The 18533-nt window shown below is 44.6% G+C and overlaps 1 protein-coding gene across 1 annotated transcript in view; it reads right to left on the minus strand.

Moving 5' to 3' along the window:
* The window catches only part of SNTB1 (syntrophin beta 1), a 162135-nt gene extending 146694 nt beyond the window's left edge, over positions 1–15441 (minus strand). The window contains exons 1-2 of the mRNA XM_081116378.1: positions 15398–15441; positions 14170–14922 (exon numbers count right to left, since the gene is read on the minus strand). Of these exons, the coding sequence (XP_080972504.1) occupies positions 14170–14728 (559 nt within the window). The 5' untranslated portion in view covers positions 14729–14922; positions 15398–15441. The remainder of the gene's footprint in view (positions 1–14169; positions 14923–15397) is intronic.
* Between the last annotated feature and the right edge of the window lie 3092 nt (positions 15442–18533).

The following is an 18533-nucleotide window of genomic DNA, read 5'->3' on the forward strand; positions in this document are numbered from 1 at the left end:
CTTATTTATGCATCATTGGTCGATTCTTGTGTGTGCTCTGACTGGGGGTCAAGCCCACAACCTTAGTGTATTGGGACAGTGCTCTAACCAACTGGGCTACCCAGCCAGGGCCGCCTCTGGATTGATTTTTACCTTTACAAAACCGTTTTCCAATGATTCACCCTCTGATTAGTCTATCTCTAGTGACTGGTGGTTCTGTCACTGGCTGACTTCGGGCTACAATTTCGAAAGCCACGTAAATTAGCCTGTCAGTTTTGGCAATAAAAACACCGGGTGCTCAGTTAAACTTGACTTTCAGATTAGCAGCAGATATTTTTTAGCATAAGTATGTCCCATGAAATATGTGGGGCATACTTCCACTGAGAAAAATTATTTGTATCAAAAAAACTATAATTCATCCAACAATACTACATATGAAAATTTGGGGGAACTACAATGATTTCCGTAGCATGGATATTAGGTTTTGACTCATCCAGAAAGTAGAGAAATTGCTCCCAAGCAACAGTCTTCATAGCAAGGCTAATATGCATGAAATCAAAATTTGGCAGTGCTCTATGTAACATAACAGACACCTCGTCCCCACCTTTTTCATGTACACAGATCAACCTGCAATAACCTTGGTCATGGCCCAGCCCTCTTGGTGCTGACTCACACACCCAGAGGTGATGAGGAATTTATTTTAACACTTAGTAAAAGTCAAATGGTGTCATTAGACATTTGACAAAGAGAGAAAAATGTGCTAGAATTCTATTACTATGCACTCACTCCTTAAACTCCTTGCTCAAGTTCAACAAAGTTTATTCTAAAACCTCCTATGGAAGGTATATTCATTTTCTAGGGCTGCCAGAACAAAGCACCACACGCTGGGCGGCTGAAACAACAAAAAGGTATTCTCTCTCAGTTCTGGAGGCCAGAAGCCTGAAATCAAGGTGTCAGCAGGGTTGGCTCCTTCTGAGAACTGTGCGGGACGATCTGTTCCATGCCTCTCTCCAACTTCTGGTGGTTTGCTGGCAATCTTTGGAGTTTCTCGGTTTGCTGAGGCATCACCCAGATCTCTGCCTCCATGTGCAAATGGTGTTCTCCGTGTGTGTGTGTGTGTGTGTGTGTGTGTGTGCAAATTTCCCCTTAAGGATTCAGGTCATACTGGGATAGGGGGCTCACCCTACTCTAGTTCGACCTCATCGTAACTAACTACATCTGCAACAATCCTATTTCCAAATGTCACATTCTGAACTATTGGAAGTCAGAACTTCAGCATGTGAATTGGGAGGGGACATATTCAACTTAAAACAAGGGGTGAAATCTGTTAGAAAGACTGGAGAGGACAGCCAAAAAGAAAAAAAATCAATAGAACAGCTCTAAATATGAAAACTGGCAGGAAAACATGTGAAGTGGGAGGCTCCAAGGACCTGGGACCTGGCCCCAAGAATCTGACTGTTCCACCCTGGTGGGAAAGGGCTCATGAGGAGACAGAGTAAAGCCGGCTGTTTCTACACAGTGTGGAAGAAGGCAGTGGGAGGCACAGATAAGTTACTCTGGGTACAGTTCAGGCCCTGGCTCTGCAAAAGCGTTCCTCATGGTCCCCGGCTTTCAGGATTCCTCCCTCATTTTATGCGCAGCACAAACTACCTGTAACATTCATTCAGCAAAGCTGTCAGTGTCATGTGCATTTTCCATGTAGGTGTTTTCCATGTATGTTCTGTCTCTACCACTGTATCAGGTAAACTTTCAATATTCCCAAAATATATTTTATGTGCATGTTTTACATTACATGCATACAAATATATAAACATAAACACACCTAAAAATTAAGTAGCTGAGAATGGAATTTTAAAAATCAGTGTCTGAGATTCATTCTTTAAAAAAAAGTTTCTTCTATCAGATAATTCTCCCAGGCCTTATGGGCATTTTCAGAGGATACACAACTTATTCAGTACTTGGAAGAGTTATAAAGTTATACTCATTTTTCCCCTGGTAAATACAGATGATAAACCTACCATACTGGGAACACGGTCTTCTGGCATTTTATAATTATTGAGTCAAAGAGAAATTTTGGGAGAGTATATTTTCTGGCAAAGTGAAGAATAATGATTCTGGGACACAAGTTATAATTTAAAATAAACTGTACCCATATAAAAATTTTAAAGTGTGTAAAATATTTGAAACCCAGTAAATCCATTTCAAAATTCTGTTTTCCAAGGTTAGAAAGATCAGGATCGCACAGTTGGTGTTGTTAATTTAGGCCTTGTTCCAGCCAGGGATTGAAATAATAAAGGCCTATAGTCTAGAGACATTCTTAAGTGTTTGCTGACCCCATGCCATGTACATTATTTTACAGCCAGTAAACCTTACCAACTGAAGTGCCCTGTTTCTGCATTTGGTCCCTGGCTAGTAATCAATAAGCAACTGCTAATGGGTCAATTCTGTTCAGTTTACTGAAGATTTTAAGATGAGCAAGACCTGAGTCCACCTCTTAGGATCACCTTGTCTAGAGCAGGAAGACAAGTGTATCAATAATAACCAATATGCTTTAAACTCCTTGTGCTAGACACTGTATTAGGTTCTGTATCAACTCTTTTAATTCTCACATCAATCCTATAAAAGCAGGACTATTGTTACCCTCATATTATCAGTGAGAGAACTGAATTCTAGACCAGTAAGGCTCTTGCCCAAGGTCACAAAGCTAGTTTGTCTACTTTGCTCATGCCCAGTCCAAGCTCTGGACTGTCACTTTGTGACTGAATAGTTTCTTTGTTGCCATAACAGAAATGGTGTTATGAAAAGGGAGGTGTGCTATTAATGAGTTCTATGTGCACCAAAACACAAATGAAGGAAAATCAATCCACAAGACCCAGAGACTCCAGGCAAAACAGAAAAGAGACCTCTTCCATATGGCAACAAGAACTTCAGTTGCCCACCTTAGATAATCTCTGATCACTCCAGTACACCATGGCCCCGGGGACTCTGAAAACTGCCGAGGGGAAATGATAGCTAACTTAGACCATCACACCCAAAGTATCAATCCAGTGAGAGAATAGGTAGCTTCATACACTTACCTCCCAAATACTCTTTCTCAGGAAACTCATGCTCCACCCTTGTCGGTTTGGCTCAGTGGTTAGTGTGGGCCTAGGGACTGAAGGGTCCCAGGTTCGATTCCAGGCAAGGGCATGTACCTTGGTTGTAGGCTTGGCCCCAGTTGGGGAGATGTGGGAGGCAACCAATCGATGTGTCTCTCTCACATCGATGTTCTCTCTCTCTCTCTCTCTCTCTCTCTCTCTCTCTCTCTCTCTTCCTTCCACTCTCTCTGAAAAGCAATGGGAAAAAATATACTCTTGTGAGGATTAAGAAAAATAAAGTAATAATATATATACATCATATACATATACATATACATATACATATACATATACATATACATATACATATACATATACATATACATATACATGCTCCAGCAAAACTAGGGAGTAAACCAAAAGTAAAGGTGACAGTGAGTCCAGGAAAACAAACCCAGGAGAAAGCCAAGGACAACCTGAGGAAGATGGTCATGCACCAGGCCATGCGAGAACCTGTCCAGAGTGGCAGGGCTCCGGGGAAAAAATAAACAGAATGAGTAGATTATTTGTGATACATGAGCATTTGAAAAAACATATTGCTGGATATTTGATATACTGGTGCTGCATTTTGAAAAAACAACTTTGAGATAGGTATAAGAAAATTAAGCAAATAAAAACAAAGGGAAGCTGTTAGTAACTGCAAGAAACCTGATGAAGAATATTACTTCACTGAACAATGGAATGATAGTGACTTAGCCATAATTTTATCAACATAGGCTGATTTAGTCAATAATGGCTGACATTGATATATCAAGATAACAGTGTAGACATATTATTTAGAAGTAGAAAAAAGGACAATATATGAATATTACAAGCAAAATGAGAAACCATTAACCTTGATTTTCACTGCCAAAGAAAGGATGTTTCAGATGAAAGCATTTGAAATGAAGGCCCTGAAATAGCCAAATAACTCCCTATATTTTAAATTCCACTTTGTCTATGTAACGCTACTGTAAAAGTCACCTCTTCTGTAGAGCATTCCTTTCCATTTCAGGCCCTCCCAACCTGAGACCACTTTAGATTGAATTACCTGCCTAAGTATTTTTTTAAACTCACACTGACATTGGAAATTCAGACCTAAATATTTATTAGAACTGACTTGCAATTCAAAATCTTAGGCAATATCATTTTTTCTTCCTTCTACCAGTAGCAAATTTGAAAGGTGTGAGTTTCTTTGCTGTCTCTCTCTGTGTGATAGGTTTATAAGTTTATTTTTCATTTATTCCTGCATAGAAGGGACAGCCTCTGGGTCTCCAGAATGTAAGCAGGTATCCTATTTGACTTTCCATCTTAGACATTTTTCTCTTTCTTAAGGACACATAAACAATATCTTCCACTGGATGGCCTCTAGGATTCCATGAAATACAATACTAAATAATAGAATAAAAAACTAAAACATAATGCTGGCTTAGTAACAGTTATGTAAATATTTTATATTTTTAATAAAAGAAACATTGGACTTCTTTTGGCTAATAAGATATCCACATTCCTATAATTACTACAAAGTGTTTCAGAGAATTTTGAATTTTCCTGTGTAGGTTAAGTCCTGACTCACTGGCTTTCCCTTTACAAAACACTTTTCTGTATGTCCCTGCATATCAGTATTTTAAGACACAGTTCACATTTGCCCACCAAAAACCACAGCAGCCTACACTGTGGTTGGGTGGATGGAAAACATCTGATGCTCCTAAAAATCATCAATGAAATACACCCTTGTAAGATCATAATTCACCCTTACAAGGCAGATGAACTAGGCCATCAGTTATCATCACTAGGTTCCCTAATATGGCAATTCCCAAACCATCCCTTGTACCCCCAAAAGACTTCCTATCACATATGACTGAACCCTGTCTCGGAAAATAATACTTAGCATGAGATGTGACATATTATATAGTAATTATTGAGTGCTTACTATGTTCCAGGCAATGAGCTAACCACTTTATATACATAATCACTACTCCTCACAATGAACCTACTGATTAAGAAATTGAGGCTTGTAGTTTAAGGAACTTGCACAGATCACACAGCTAGAAAGAGCTAGAACAAGAATTTAAGCCCAGGCAGAGTAACTGTAAGACCCACCCTCTAAACCACTGCACGATACTGCTTTGAGAAGGGAAAAAATTGCCATGGGAAGAAACAATGGCAGTTTTAGCAGCCGTGCAAACAAACTAGATGTATCCACTGCATTAATGCTCAGCAACCCGTCAAAGCTGAGACAGATCTTCGCACATTTATCCACATGCTAAGAAAGACGCTTCAAACCACAGGGAGAGGTAGTTTTAAACAGTACCCAAGCAAAAGTGGGGGTGTCATTTTAATTTCCATTATAATCACCACGAATCGTTAACTTTTCTGTCTTGTCTGTCCCACTTTGGGAGCGGGGCTCATTTGCATGGGTCTGTTAGGACACGCACTTCATGGTGTGCATTCCATATTTTCTCTTAAGTCTTACTCTGCAGGCCAGAGCTGAAGGCAAGCCTTATTATAGATCAAAGCCAGTGAAGCAGGTAATGAGGTTTGGTGTATAAAACACTTGGTATAAATGCAGAGGAAATTCTGTCTTTTCTTTAACATTAACTGCTTGGAAATGCATCACTTGAAATAGAATTCTTAGTAGGCCACTAGCTACTAAAGAATAATTTCCCTTCCCCTAACAGACCACTGGTCGCTGGACGCCTTTCATAAATGTGGAGCCCGTGCAGCGAGTTATTTTTAATGCGCACTCCGTGGGGTGGCAGCTAAAATGCACCACTGAATGGGGAGCTTATTACCCACCACGGCGGCAACGGAACTGACCGACCGTTCAATCAGCTTCACTTAAGGAATATCGTCTGAATTCTCAGGCCGATACATAAGCTCGAAAAAGAAACAATTAAAATATCTAAGCAGACAGTTTTCATCTCCTCGGGTAGAAAGTGTTCTTACATGTTCTGACTTGTAGGTCCCAGAGACAGGGGGGCAGAGGAAAGGTGGTTACAAACACGCCATTAAAGGGATAATTACATTTTCCCATAACTTTTAAATTCATGTCTGGCTCCTCTTCTGTCAATTGTCTTTCAAGACTGGTCTATGTCAAGTAAGTGCTTCCTAGGTCTATAAAGTCTCCTCTCCTCTCTGGAGCAAGGTATCGTTTTCATTATTAGTGCCAAATGTTTATCACCACTGGCCAACGGCACGAGTGGTGGAGGGTGGAAGTCATAAAAAAGGGTCATTAAATCCTACAATTCCCTCCCTCCTTTCCTCCCTCCTTTCCTCCCTCCTTTCCTCCCTCCTTTCCTCCCTCCTTTCCTCCCTCCTTTCCTCCCTCCTTTCCTCCCTCCCTCCCTCCCTCCCTCCCTCCCTCCCTCCCTCCCTCCCTCCCTCCCTCCCTCCCTCCCTCCCTCCCTCCCTTCCTTCCTTCCTTCCTTCCTTCCTTCCTTCCTTCCTTCCTTCCTTCCTTCCTCCCCCCTGCCCTTTAACATATTTTCACAGCCTAACATGTCCCAGATACTATGCTACGTATGCTGGGGTAAAAATCACACTGTTTGTATTACTAACCTTCAGTAATTCACAATCAGCCTCAGATGCCTTGTGACTTACTCCCCGAAAGCAGAGGCCAGCCTGATACCTCCTAGACTTCTTTCTGTCCGCTGCATGATTCTGGAATTTGTGTAGTGTGGCGGGAAAAGCTTGATGGGCTGTTAGATAACCTGATGTCCAGCTCCCTCATCCACAAGGTGACCTCAGATAAATCCCCTAACCTCTGGCACTTTCATTTCAACATCAGCCCAACCATCCACAGAGGGGGGACCTGGTGTCAAAAGTCATGGTGTGAGTGAAGCCACTTTACAAGCCTAAGCCTTGCTCAGGAAGGTGCTCCTAAGTATAATTCAGGGTTAAGTGGCTGAGTACCAGGGCAGCTGGGTGGGCACAGGGAGCCGAGTCATTTCCTAACAGCCTTGCCCCTCAGCAAGGTCTGAGGTCACATTGTGCCCACATCGCCACTCTAAGTTGCGGCCACAGTGCGTGATAAGCTTACTACCCTAAGTGGCATTGTGATGTCAGAAGGAGGATTATCGAGCTATGGACCTGTTGATGACATGTCTTCCACCCACAAATTTAATGCCTTTTCCATCTTAACTAAGCATTTATCTTACACTGTGGCCGTAACCTTTGCAGTTTGAGGTGTGAGAGCAAAACTAGCAGAGATTTCTTTTTCCTTCACAATTTCATGGACAGAAGATTCGTTCTTACTCACCTTGGCATGCGATTTTTTTTCTTGCACTATTAGGTCAACAATGCTTTCACCTTTTCACTTAAAGGAGGCACTTTATGGCTTCTCGTTGGCATATCCAAATGGCCTGCATCACTAGTCTTGCACTTTGGGGCATTAATAAAAATAAGGGTGACTTGAACACAAGCACTGTGATACTGTGACAGTGAATCTGATAGCCAAGGCAGCTACTAAGTGACTAATGGGCAGGAGCATCTATAGCGTGGGGACACTGGACCAAGGGATGATTCACATCCTGGGATGGACAGAGCAGAGATTTCATCCTACCACTTAGAATGACGCACAATTTAAAATTTATGAATTGTTTATATCTGGTGTTTTCCATTTAATATTTTTGGACCATGGTTGACCGTGGGTAACTGAAACTGTGGAATGAGAAACTGCAGATCAGGTGAACCACTGGTTTCCCATCATCTATACTGAGGGGTCAGACATTACCATGGACCTGTTGATGGCCATCTTCCATCAAGAGGGGAGGAAAGCAGAGGTAGCGAGAGATCTGAATCCAGTTGTCCCTGGCACTGGGGATCCTTGAATTTTTCTATGTTCCCCTTTTTGAGTTGGGTTATTGTAAAATACAACTAAAAGTCCTGACTCATACATACACTGACCAGAAATAGGTCACTTAATATCTATGAGCCCTGAGCTTCTTTATCCCTTATAAAATAGGAGTGATGATGATGATAAAAGTGATGATTATAATAATGAAGGTGGCAATAATAACTTTCACAGGGTTACCAGGGCATCAAATGAGATCATAATTGCAAAAGTGACTTGTCAATCCTGCTGTTAGTAGTTGTCATTTATGCTACTCAGAACAGCATGAAATTTAAAACTCATGAATAGTTATTTCTGGAATTTTCCATTTAATACTTTCGAACCATGGTTGACTATCGGTAACTGAAACCATGGAAAGTGAAACTGTAGATAAGGATGGACTACTGTAATTCATTATAACAGCAATCGCAAACTAATATTCCAGACAAGAAAGCAGAACACCTAATTGAGACAAATCATTGCACCTCTTGGAGCTTCACTCTCCTAATCCACACGCTGAGGATAAGCATCCCTAATCTGCTTATCTTATAAGGCTGTTTATGAGGACCAAAAGCTACAAGGGCTTTGCTTGACTCAGCCTCAGCACTTCTTCATTGTGTTTCTTTGGCAAGTGACTTAACCAATCAGTGCCTCGGTTTTGTCATCTGTAAAATAGGCATACTAATAGTATTAGGTCACTGTAAGAATCAATGATTTAGTCCATGTAAAGTGTTTGGAACAGCATTTGGCACAATATAAGTATTAAGTAAGTAAGTGATAGGTATTATTAAGTATGTAAAAAAGTTTGCAAAAAGTTAGGCATTATAAACTGGTAAAGTGGTATTAGCATTCTTATAGAACACTGGTTTTCAGGAAGGTGGAGGGTCAATACAACCCTCCCCAATAGCGGTTCATAAATTTATGGAGGCACTTTAGAGGTCAAGGTGTGGGGAGGTGGCATACTACTAGCATTTAGTGATAGGAACCAGGAATTCTAGACATCTTGCAACATCAGGGGCAGTCACTTAGAGTACAAGCTTTTACTAAATCCCAAATGACAGCACAAAGTCCTACTCATCATCTGTAGCTGTGCATTGGTGGTGATTTTACAAACAAGCACTAGCATCTGTCTCTGTCATTATGACCTCTGGTGTAGTTGTGTCATGCATTTATTCACTGAAGCTTTTCAAAAAATAATTTACTTCATTTCTCCATCATGTTAATGTTAAAAATATTATTATAATAGGGCATTATTTTGATTTTTAAATTTAAATTAGTTTATGATTTATGAAATTCATTTTATGATAATAAAAGGGGCATTAGAAAAATGCTGGGTCTGCATACAGGTCCACACCAAGAAACATCATAATTAAAATGCAAAAGGTTAAAGACAAAGAGAGAATCTTAAAAACAGCAAGAGAAAATCGGTTAGTTGTCCACAAGGGAGATCCCATAAGACTGTCAGCTGATTTCTCAACAGAAACTTTGCAGGCCAGAAAGGAATGGCAAGAAATATTCAAAGTGATGAGAAGCAAAGACCTACAACCAAGATTACTCTACCCAGCAAAGCTATCATTTAGAATCGAAGGACATACAAAGAGCTTTCCAGACAAGAAAAAGCTAAAGGAGTTCATTCATTATCACCAAACCAGTATTACATGAAATGTTAAAGGGTCTTTCTTAAAAAGAAAAAGATAAAAAAAGATAAAAATGTGAACAATAAAATGGCAATAAATACATATCTATCAACAATTGAACCTAAAAAAATAAATAAATAAATGAACAAGCAGAACAGAAACAGACTCACAGATACAGAGAACATTGTTTTCTAAACATTTATTCATTGGTATATTTACATGGAAGGCAATACCACACATGGCACTAAAAACAGATGAAATGAGGAAAATTTTTCCAGTGATTTTACTCATAATAAAAACATTAATGTTCCATTTTTATACTGAATTTCTAACAAGATGAAAATAATATGAGCGTTATTATTTTTTAAACTTGCCACAAATGTATGAATGTAAAAGTTACTGAGATTAAATTCTAAAATGGAAAAAAAAAAAAAAAATGCTGGGTCTGAATTGATAGGATCTGAGGTCAAATAAGGTTTAGATGTGACTTAACCCAGCCACCTAGCTTTCCAATGAAGAAAATCAAGGCCTAAAGACATAAAGCATCTTGTAAAAAGAGTAACTGTTAGTTAAAAGATAAATAACCTAAGTTTCAAGATTCTAATTCCAGAGTTCTTGGGTATTCTTTAAGAATCTGTTACAGTCTACAAAAACAAAAAAAAGAATCTGTACATTCCATAAAAATAAGATTCTTTAAAAATCGAATTCTCATCCAATCCTGGGGTTTTATGCCAGCAAACCCACTGCCCCTTCCTTGCACCCCATGTCCCTGCCCCACTATCCCCATGTCCACCACTGGAGAAAATGATTGTGAAAGTCACATGTTGGATAATCTCAACAGCCAAGCATTTCTGGGAACAGTCTGAGGGAAAAGCTTTAATGGACAGGGTTAACGTCAACGATTATCTCTGACTTTCTCCTTTGACTTTCCACTTTTTCTGGTTCAGTTCCAAAGGAGACCTTTTGGACTCAGGGATGATTCTGTCCACCCCCAACCTCCGCATCCCAATGAGTCTTCCAGAACACTCTGTACTCCTCATCTTGACAAAGTTATGGAGAAAGTAATTTTGTTGTAACTTCAGTTACAAAAAGGTTGACATGTTTCAAATTACCATTTTACTAATAATCTAAGGGCAAAAAACCCTCCCACGTTCCCTACCCAGAGCTGCCAAGGCTGTTTATGTAGGTGCGCCCTGCTCGACCCAGAGGGTGCCATTTCCATGGTGGCCTGTGTGAATGGTGCCCCCTGGAGTTAAGGGGTCCAATATCTGCATGGCTCTAGGCAGGGTGCCCGCTCCCACGCCCTAAAGTGGGAAACGAGTCCATCGTGTGAAGATTTTTGATACTAACTTTGTTGACTAGTCAGTTAAACACTGACTTACCTGGTACAGTTTATTCACTATTTTAAGTTTGAATCATAGTTTAGTCTCCTTGCTGGCCATGTGTTCAGTGGTGGAGGCCCTGTCCCATTGTAAAGCTGGGTCACACAGAAACAGCTTCATTTTCAGAGCTAGAGAGACTTGGGGCATTAGGGTTTTAAGGCTCAATTCTCTTTCCTGTCCCTCCCTTCTGAGTAGCCCACACAACCGCAGTTTCCTGTTCAGGGTTGTTCCAAGCACTTCAATATATTTGGTGAGTGGGGAAGACTCCCTGACCCAAAAACTGATGAAGCTCCCACTGACCCAAGTACGCAAGTATACTCCACCCAGAAGCTCTGAGTATCAGTTTCGCCTAGAGGTTACAAGTATGAGCTTTTAAGTCAAGACCTGAAACTCTCTTAGCTATGTTACTTTAAACAAATAACCTGTCTGTAAGCTTTAGTTTCCTCATCAGTAAAATGAACAGTAGTCTGAGCCTCATGGAGTTACTAGAAGGTGACATGAACAAATGCAAGTAAAGCTTGACACAAAGTAAGTGCTTAAAAATATTAGTACTGTAACGACTCCTTCCCTAGAAGAGTGGTCTTCTGCACACTATAAGTTCATACAAATAAAGTAAAATAAAAATAAGAAATATAAACTCTAGTAAAGAAAAAAGGAAGGATTATCCCTTAGAAAAGGCTATTCTATTCCATCTTCATTTTATTTGAATTGTTAAGATAACTAATCACAGCAGGCATTTGATACGTTTTTTATTTTCTAGTGCTCTTCCATACAGCAGGCCTGTAAAGTAAGCATGTCTAGCTGGAATTTTTATTCCCACTCTTCCAAAGACACTGAGGCTCAAGGAGGTTAAGATGATTCTGTGGCAGAATCTCCAACTAGAAAGGCAGGCATTGAAACTTGCCGTTCAGCATTTCATTTCACAGGGTGTTCCACTACTAGAGGCAGTGACTCTCCACTAGGGGGCGCATGTCGTGCACTGGGGAGAGTACTGGCAGGCACTGAGGGACTACCACCCTAATTTCCATCAGCTCCCCCAACAAACAAAGCAAAAAAAAAAAAAATTAATTAAAAAGTGTATTTGCCATATGAATATATCTTTAAAATATCTCCCTTAGCCCTCTCGTCCATTGAGGTTACATCTGCAAAGCCTTTCCTATGTTCAAGTTCTGCAGTCAACATAGCAAGTAGATATGTCTTAAAAAGCCCTCCCAGGGGTTCTGATAAGCCCTTCAGCTGGGAATTTCTGTACTACGCCCAGCGACAAAAGAGAGGAAGTGTGCTATCTGACTTGATGGTATGTGATCACTCCCACGGCATCTAGGACAAACACTTCGCCTCAGAATAAGAGACACTCTTGAGTGGGGCCTCTACTTGTTCTCTTAATGGGAGTCAATTTCTGAAAACTCAGGCTGGAAATAGGACCGTTGCCCTGAGCCCAGGTGGTTCTTGTCTAGAAGGCCCAGAGGTCTTCCCCAGAGGTCTTGCCTGCAACACATGACTGTTGTAAAAGTGTCATATTAGAGGTTTTTACAAAACTCACTTTTCAGATGCTGCATCAGTAAAGTCACATAACTGCTTGATTTTTTTTCTTTGTTTAACTTGATTTTCAACTTCAGGAAGTCACCTTTCCTTCCCCTTTTGGGGTGAGAGAGAGGTTTTTATCTCTTTGCTAAGTCATTATTCATTAAATGGAAACCAAGAAGAAGAAAAGAAGGGACACAACCAAGGACAGCGAAATAAAAATGACCTGTCTTTGTCCCCCTGATATTTTACCGAAAATGTTGTGAGCTGAGCAGGTGTCCAGCAGTTTATAGTCCAAACTACACTTGCCCTGGGTCCCACCTGCCTCTTGTCACACAAACCAGCACACACTGGAGAAAACTTTTCTCTGTTTACTTATGTTAATCATCAAGCCAAAACAAACAGCCTTCCACTTTCTGGATCCAGGGCAGCAATTAAATATGAAGACATCACGAGTCCTCTAGACAAATAAGACGGGGGAAAACCCTCTGTATTCAAGGCCAGGAGATGGGCCCGGAGTTACATCAGCTGTCACACGTAAGGAAGTTGGTTTCCCCACTGGGAGCTTTCTCAGTTTCACACACCAGCGCCACAGTGGGTGAACAGAATATTTACTTAAGTCCATAACTAAATGTATTTATTTTGTCCATGACTAAGAAAAGACCCCAGACAACCCAATCTACAGTTAGAGAGAAGCTGGGTAAAAACATAAAATAATTACACAGTGTTCGCGCTGACAGAAGCGTTTGGACAAAGCCAGCTAAGTGGCAGAGGCGGGTATCCGGGAGAAATGCAGCTGTGGTGGGAAAGAAGACACATTCTCTGCTTACTACCCCACCGCCCTTCTCCCCCACCGCCACCGCGGACCACAGATGGGCACAAAACACCTACCGATTCTATTCACACTCAATGATGAGGGGCCTGGGGACATCATATCTCAAGAGAGTAGTTTATAAGATGCCTCAGGGGCAGGGGAAACTGTTTACAAATTCGAAGTTGTTTCCACACCCCTCTGGAAAGCGCCCCTGGAAAATGCAGGCAGAAAAAGCCCTTCCCCAGCCCCCCACCCAGAGCAGCCCGAACCCAGGCGGCGGCCAGACACCTGGCGGCAGAGGGGCTTCTGCAGAAGCGCAGCGCGTCCCGGCCAGGACCCCGGTTCCTCCTGGAGAGCAGGGGAGCGGGGAGGGAGGGGGAGCTTCGCATTCAGACACCGCCACCCTCCTCCGGCCCCTTGAGGAGTCCGCCCTTATCGCAGGGTGGTCCAGGCTTCTGAGGAGGCGACCGTGCACCGAGGAAAACCCTCGGCGAGCTGGCTTCCCAGCGTGGACGGGCCTCTCTGCGCCCACCCTCCCTCGCCAGCTCCGCTTCCCGGTCCCTGCACTCCCTCCACGTGGCTTCTCCGCAAATAAAAGCTGAGACAGTGCGCGCTGAGCATCGGACCCTGGGCTTGCACATAGTAGGGGCTCACGAAACACTGCTGGCCTAGCTAGCATTTCGCGCACCCCTGCTGGGGCAGAGCCCGTAACAGTCCCAGGGTGGGGACAAGTTGCCCCCAGGTGGGTAAAAGTTGTGAAAACTCCAGGTGACCCGCAAGACCCCGGCCCCCTGGGGTGACAGCAGCAGGTGGCGCGGGCGCGGGCGCCCCGGGAGGCGGGCGGGCGCGCGCGGGGTGCGGCCGCGCGGCGTTAACCCCTTACCTTCCAGCAGCACCTCCTTGCCAGCTCGCTTCAGCGCCTGCACCGCCTCGTCGTGGGTGGCGTCCCGCAGGTCGGCTCCGTTCACCGACAGGATGGCGTCGCCCACGTACAGGGCTTGGGTCTGGTCGGCCGCCAGCCCCTTGAAGATCTTGCTGATGAGGATGGGCATCTTGTTCTCCTTGCCCCCCTTGATGCTGATGCCCAGCCCGCCCAGCTCCTGCTTCAGCACCTTCACGCCGCGCTTCTGGTTGGAGATGGACTCGGGCACCTGCTCGGGCAGGTCGGTGAAGGCGGTGCGCACCCCGGCCGGCGAGTCCGGGGGCTGCGCGCCGCCCGCGCCCGGGTGCCCGGGGCCCCTGCAGAACGAGCCATTGGTGGCGGTCCCCACGCCGTTGTACGCCGCAGCGCCCTCCTCGCAGCTCAGGACCAGCGCGTCCTCGCTCAAGTTCACCAGAACTTTGTGCCAGCGATCCCGCACCAAAACTTCCAGCAGCCCGCTCCGCTGCGCCCGGCCGCCGCCCCCGCCCGCCGGCCCCGCCGCCGCCGCCGCTACCGCCATCTTTCCGGCATTCTTAAAATGCCACGCGATTGCAAAACCGGGGAGAGTGGGGAAGGGTTGCGCGTGGGGGCCGCGGGGGCCTGGGCGCGCGGAGAGGGCGCCCGGCGGGGAGCGGGCGGCACGCGGGACTCGGCGCTCGGCGCTCGGCGGCAGCCGGTTCCCCCCGCGCCGGATCCTGGGCGGGGTGGAGCAACCTAAAAGCAGGAGACACAGAAACAGGGGAGGGGAGAGAAAGCCAGCTGCCGGTTGCAAAACCCCAAAGCCGGGCAGCGCGGGGAGGGAGCGCCGCGGGCGGCCGGCAGGAGGCACGCTCGGGAAGGGGGCGGGGACCCACCGCTCACCTGTTCCCCGCGCCGCAGCCTCCGCGGCCGCCCGCGCCCGCGGCTCAGACCCCCGCCCCGCTCCGAGCGCGCGTGGCCGCGGGGACAGCTTCCCGAGCGCCGTCCCCGCGCCGCGCCCGGCCCCTCCGCTGGGCTCCCCCTTCCCCGCGGGCTCCCGCCCCGCGCTTTCGCGGGGTCTGCGTGTCCGGCCGTGGTCCCCTCCCTGGGTGTTCCTGAGCCCCCCTCCCTTTCACACGCTGCCGCGAGGGGTCTCTCAGTCCTAACCCGCAACGTCTGTCCCTCCAAGCCGGGTCGCTCCGGCTTCCTCGAGCCAAGGCTGGGCTCTTACCTGTCACTCCTTTCGCAGGGACTCCCAGGCGGACTCGGCCGAGGCTCAGAGTCCCCGGAGAGTGGAGAGGGCAGGCTGTCCCGAGAGCCCAGAATGAAACGTCAGCATAACCCGCTCCCCCAGCTTCCTCGCTTTAGATGCAGGACATTTTCGGCCGGGTCTCTGGAGCGGTGTCTCTGCTGGCTGGGCTGTTCAGCAGGTCACTGCCTGCCCCAGACCCCAGGGACACATGTTCTTCCAGCTCGAACACATTGCACGCTCTGTGCCTCTCACTTACACTCTCCCCCCCAATATCTCACCATATGCTTCCTGGAACTTTCTCCCCAAGGTTTACACTGGGAAGCCCACCATTTAACTACTCAGTTGCAGTGGATTGTATCTCAAAAGTTCCTTTAGAAGTTGCTTATTTAGAGCCCAAGCTGAATTTTCCAGGGGAACTATATTATAATTATTGGTTACCTTCCCAGGTCAATCCGGAAATGCCAGCATAACTCATGTCATAGCTCTACCTCCCAGAGCTCTCTATCCCCACACTGAGCACATCTCCTGGGCCTCTCCAAGTATTTCACCGCCTCACTTACCTCCCCTTCTCACCTTTCTCTCCCCTCTCTCCATAAACAAAACTCAAAAATCTGCAAATTCCTAAAGGTAAACCCAACCCAGCAAGATGTCAGCAGGGAAGAAATATTGAACACATTTCCACTGATGTGTATCATCACTGAGAGTTCTCGAACCCTTCCAGAATGACTCACACTTTTAATTGGGAATGCTTAAAAACTCAGACAAATCCCTAAAGGGTGGCTGGTATTCCAGGAGGGGTCACAGAAGGAAATGAAAACATTTGGACTTTTTTTTTGGAGAGGAGGGAAAGTCACTGCAGACAGGTCAGTGGGAATGCTTGGATTAATGCTTCTCCTTTTCTATATTTTTCACCCACCGGTTTCCCAAAACCCTTTTTATTCTTTCATACAAAGGTTCCCAAGGCAGGGACCACAGCTTCTGTTCACAGGATCAGGCAGGGAGCTGATACAGGTGATACCACTGCTGGGTGGGAAAACCAGCTAAGGCTACTGTCTGCCTTAGGGACTGAGGACTCATGTGCATCACTCTCCAGGGAAATCAGAGCCTGAGTGTCAGCATTCTAATCCCAAGAAACTAAGGTGGAGCTAGGTACCAGAATGCCGATGATGATTTAGAAATCAAAACAGATCTGCCTCTGGACCCAAACCCTCCATTCGCATCACACCTGTACCTTTTGCCTTGCTGGCAAGTTGGGAGGCCCAGGCATAACTAAAGCTAATGTATCGGTCTGCCATAAGATATTGCAGGTTCTGCAATGGAAATTTCTCAGAATTTCTGTGATAAGCACTTTTTTTCTGTGTAAGCAAACCTACATGGGAAGGAGTAGGTTGTTTGTTGAAAGTGGCATCAGAAGGAGGGAAGACAGACATTTAATATCATTAGGCCTGAGGCGTGCATGATAGCCAGACATGGCTTTGCTAATGGAATTGAAATAACAGCCCCTATTCTAAGTGCTTTACACATATTCACTTAATCCTTCCAGAAATTTTGGGCGATACTATTATCATCACTCCCATCAAACAGTAAGAAAGTGGACATACTTGCTTAAGAACTTGCCTTATATAATGCTGGTCAGGTAGCTAGTAAATGATAGCCAGGATGTGAGGCCCGCCATGAAGAGTCTGGATTCAACCATCGTCCTACACTCTTGAAAATATTAAGAGCCTGTTAGCTACAGTGTCCATTTTCTGGAGCACTGTTCTAGCTGCTCCAGAAAATAAAACAGAGAAATAGAATCAAGAATGGCTAGGGGCAAGGGACACCTGGGGCGATGGCAGTTAAGGAAAGCCCTTGTGAGAAGGTGACTTTGAGGCTGAGACAGGAATGATAAGAAGAGGGAACCTTGCAGAGATCTAGGGAAGAGGGCCCCAGGAAGAAGGGAGAGCAAAGCACCTGAGACAGAACCAAGCTTGTCTGGATCAAGGGACCAAAAGCAGGTCAGGGTGGCTCGGGCAGCCCATGGGAGGAAGAGGGAGGCAGAAGTGGAGATCAGAGAGATAGGCTGGACCAGATCCCAGCTAAGGCCCCGAAGGATTGTGACACAGACCAGCCTTCTTGTCTTCATTCAACAACCATACTTTTTGTATTGTCTGGGAGAGTTTTGATTTTAAATATTACTTCCTATTACCTACTGAGTAAACTTCTACTGGTTAGAGCACATGGTCCAATATTTAGGTTTGGAAAATGTGATCATTTTATTTTTGGTACTGTTTCCTAAATAGTAGGTTGAGCGTCTTTAGGGCAATTATCCAATATACAGGGTGGACAGTGGACACAAGGTAAATAGTGAAACAGAAGTGGAGAACTCCTGGATATCTAGGGGTAAATGGAGAACAGAATGAGAGAGGGGTGCTAGAAATATAAAATTTTAAGTGAGTCCCACCTATGTAAATACATGTTGAATAAGTGCTTGTTGACTACCGACTCTTGTAAAATCATAATGCTAGGTTAGTGATTCTTATTTTAAAGATGAAGCATTGAGACTGGGAGGGTGGCCCAGGAACAGAAAGCTGAGCAGGTTCTTTCCTCTCTGGTGTGCTAACAGGTACATCATCAATATTAAATAGGTTGGCAAACACCCTATATTGCACGTACCTGTCATTTACCTGGGTGGATCCTTGGTAAACCAGATAGACCACCACCCATACTATCACCCAGCCAGTCATTCAGGTGAGAGTTATTTGATTGCTCATTGTGTTTAGAATGTTGCAGAAGGGACTTCTCCAGCCTCAGACTAGGCCAAGGCTGAATTTGAATGTTTTCAAATTCGATGTTTACCTCCCACCTTCTCTTGCTGAGTTCCACTCCCTTTACTTCCCTTCACAACAACCTGCTCTTGAAGCAATCCTCCTACCAGTCTTTTAATATCTGTAATATAAATTTAAGTCACTTTTCCTAAGGGTTTATACATTCGATCATTTTTTTAAAAACTGTAGAATGCTAGGTTAGGTCCCACATTGAAGACATTGAATGCATTCTAGGAACGTTTTAGCAACTTGGCCTAAAAAGGCATATAAAATGTCCTGGGACAAAGGTGAATAGGAAATTGAATTTC

Source organism: Miniopterus schreibersii, assembly GCF_964146895.1.
Source record: "Miniopterus schreibersii genome assembly, chromosome: 17".
NCBI classification, from domain to species: Eukaryota; Metazoa; Chordata; class Mammalia; order Chiroptera; family Miniopteridae; genus Miniopterus; species Miniopterus schreibersii.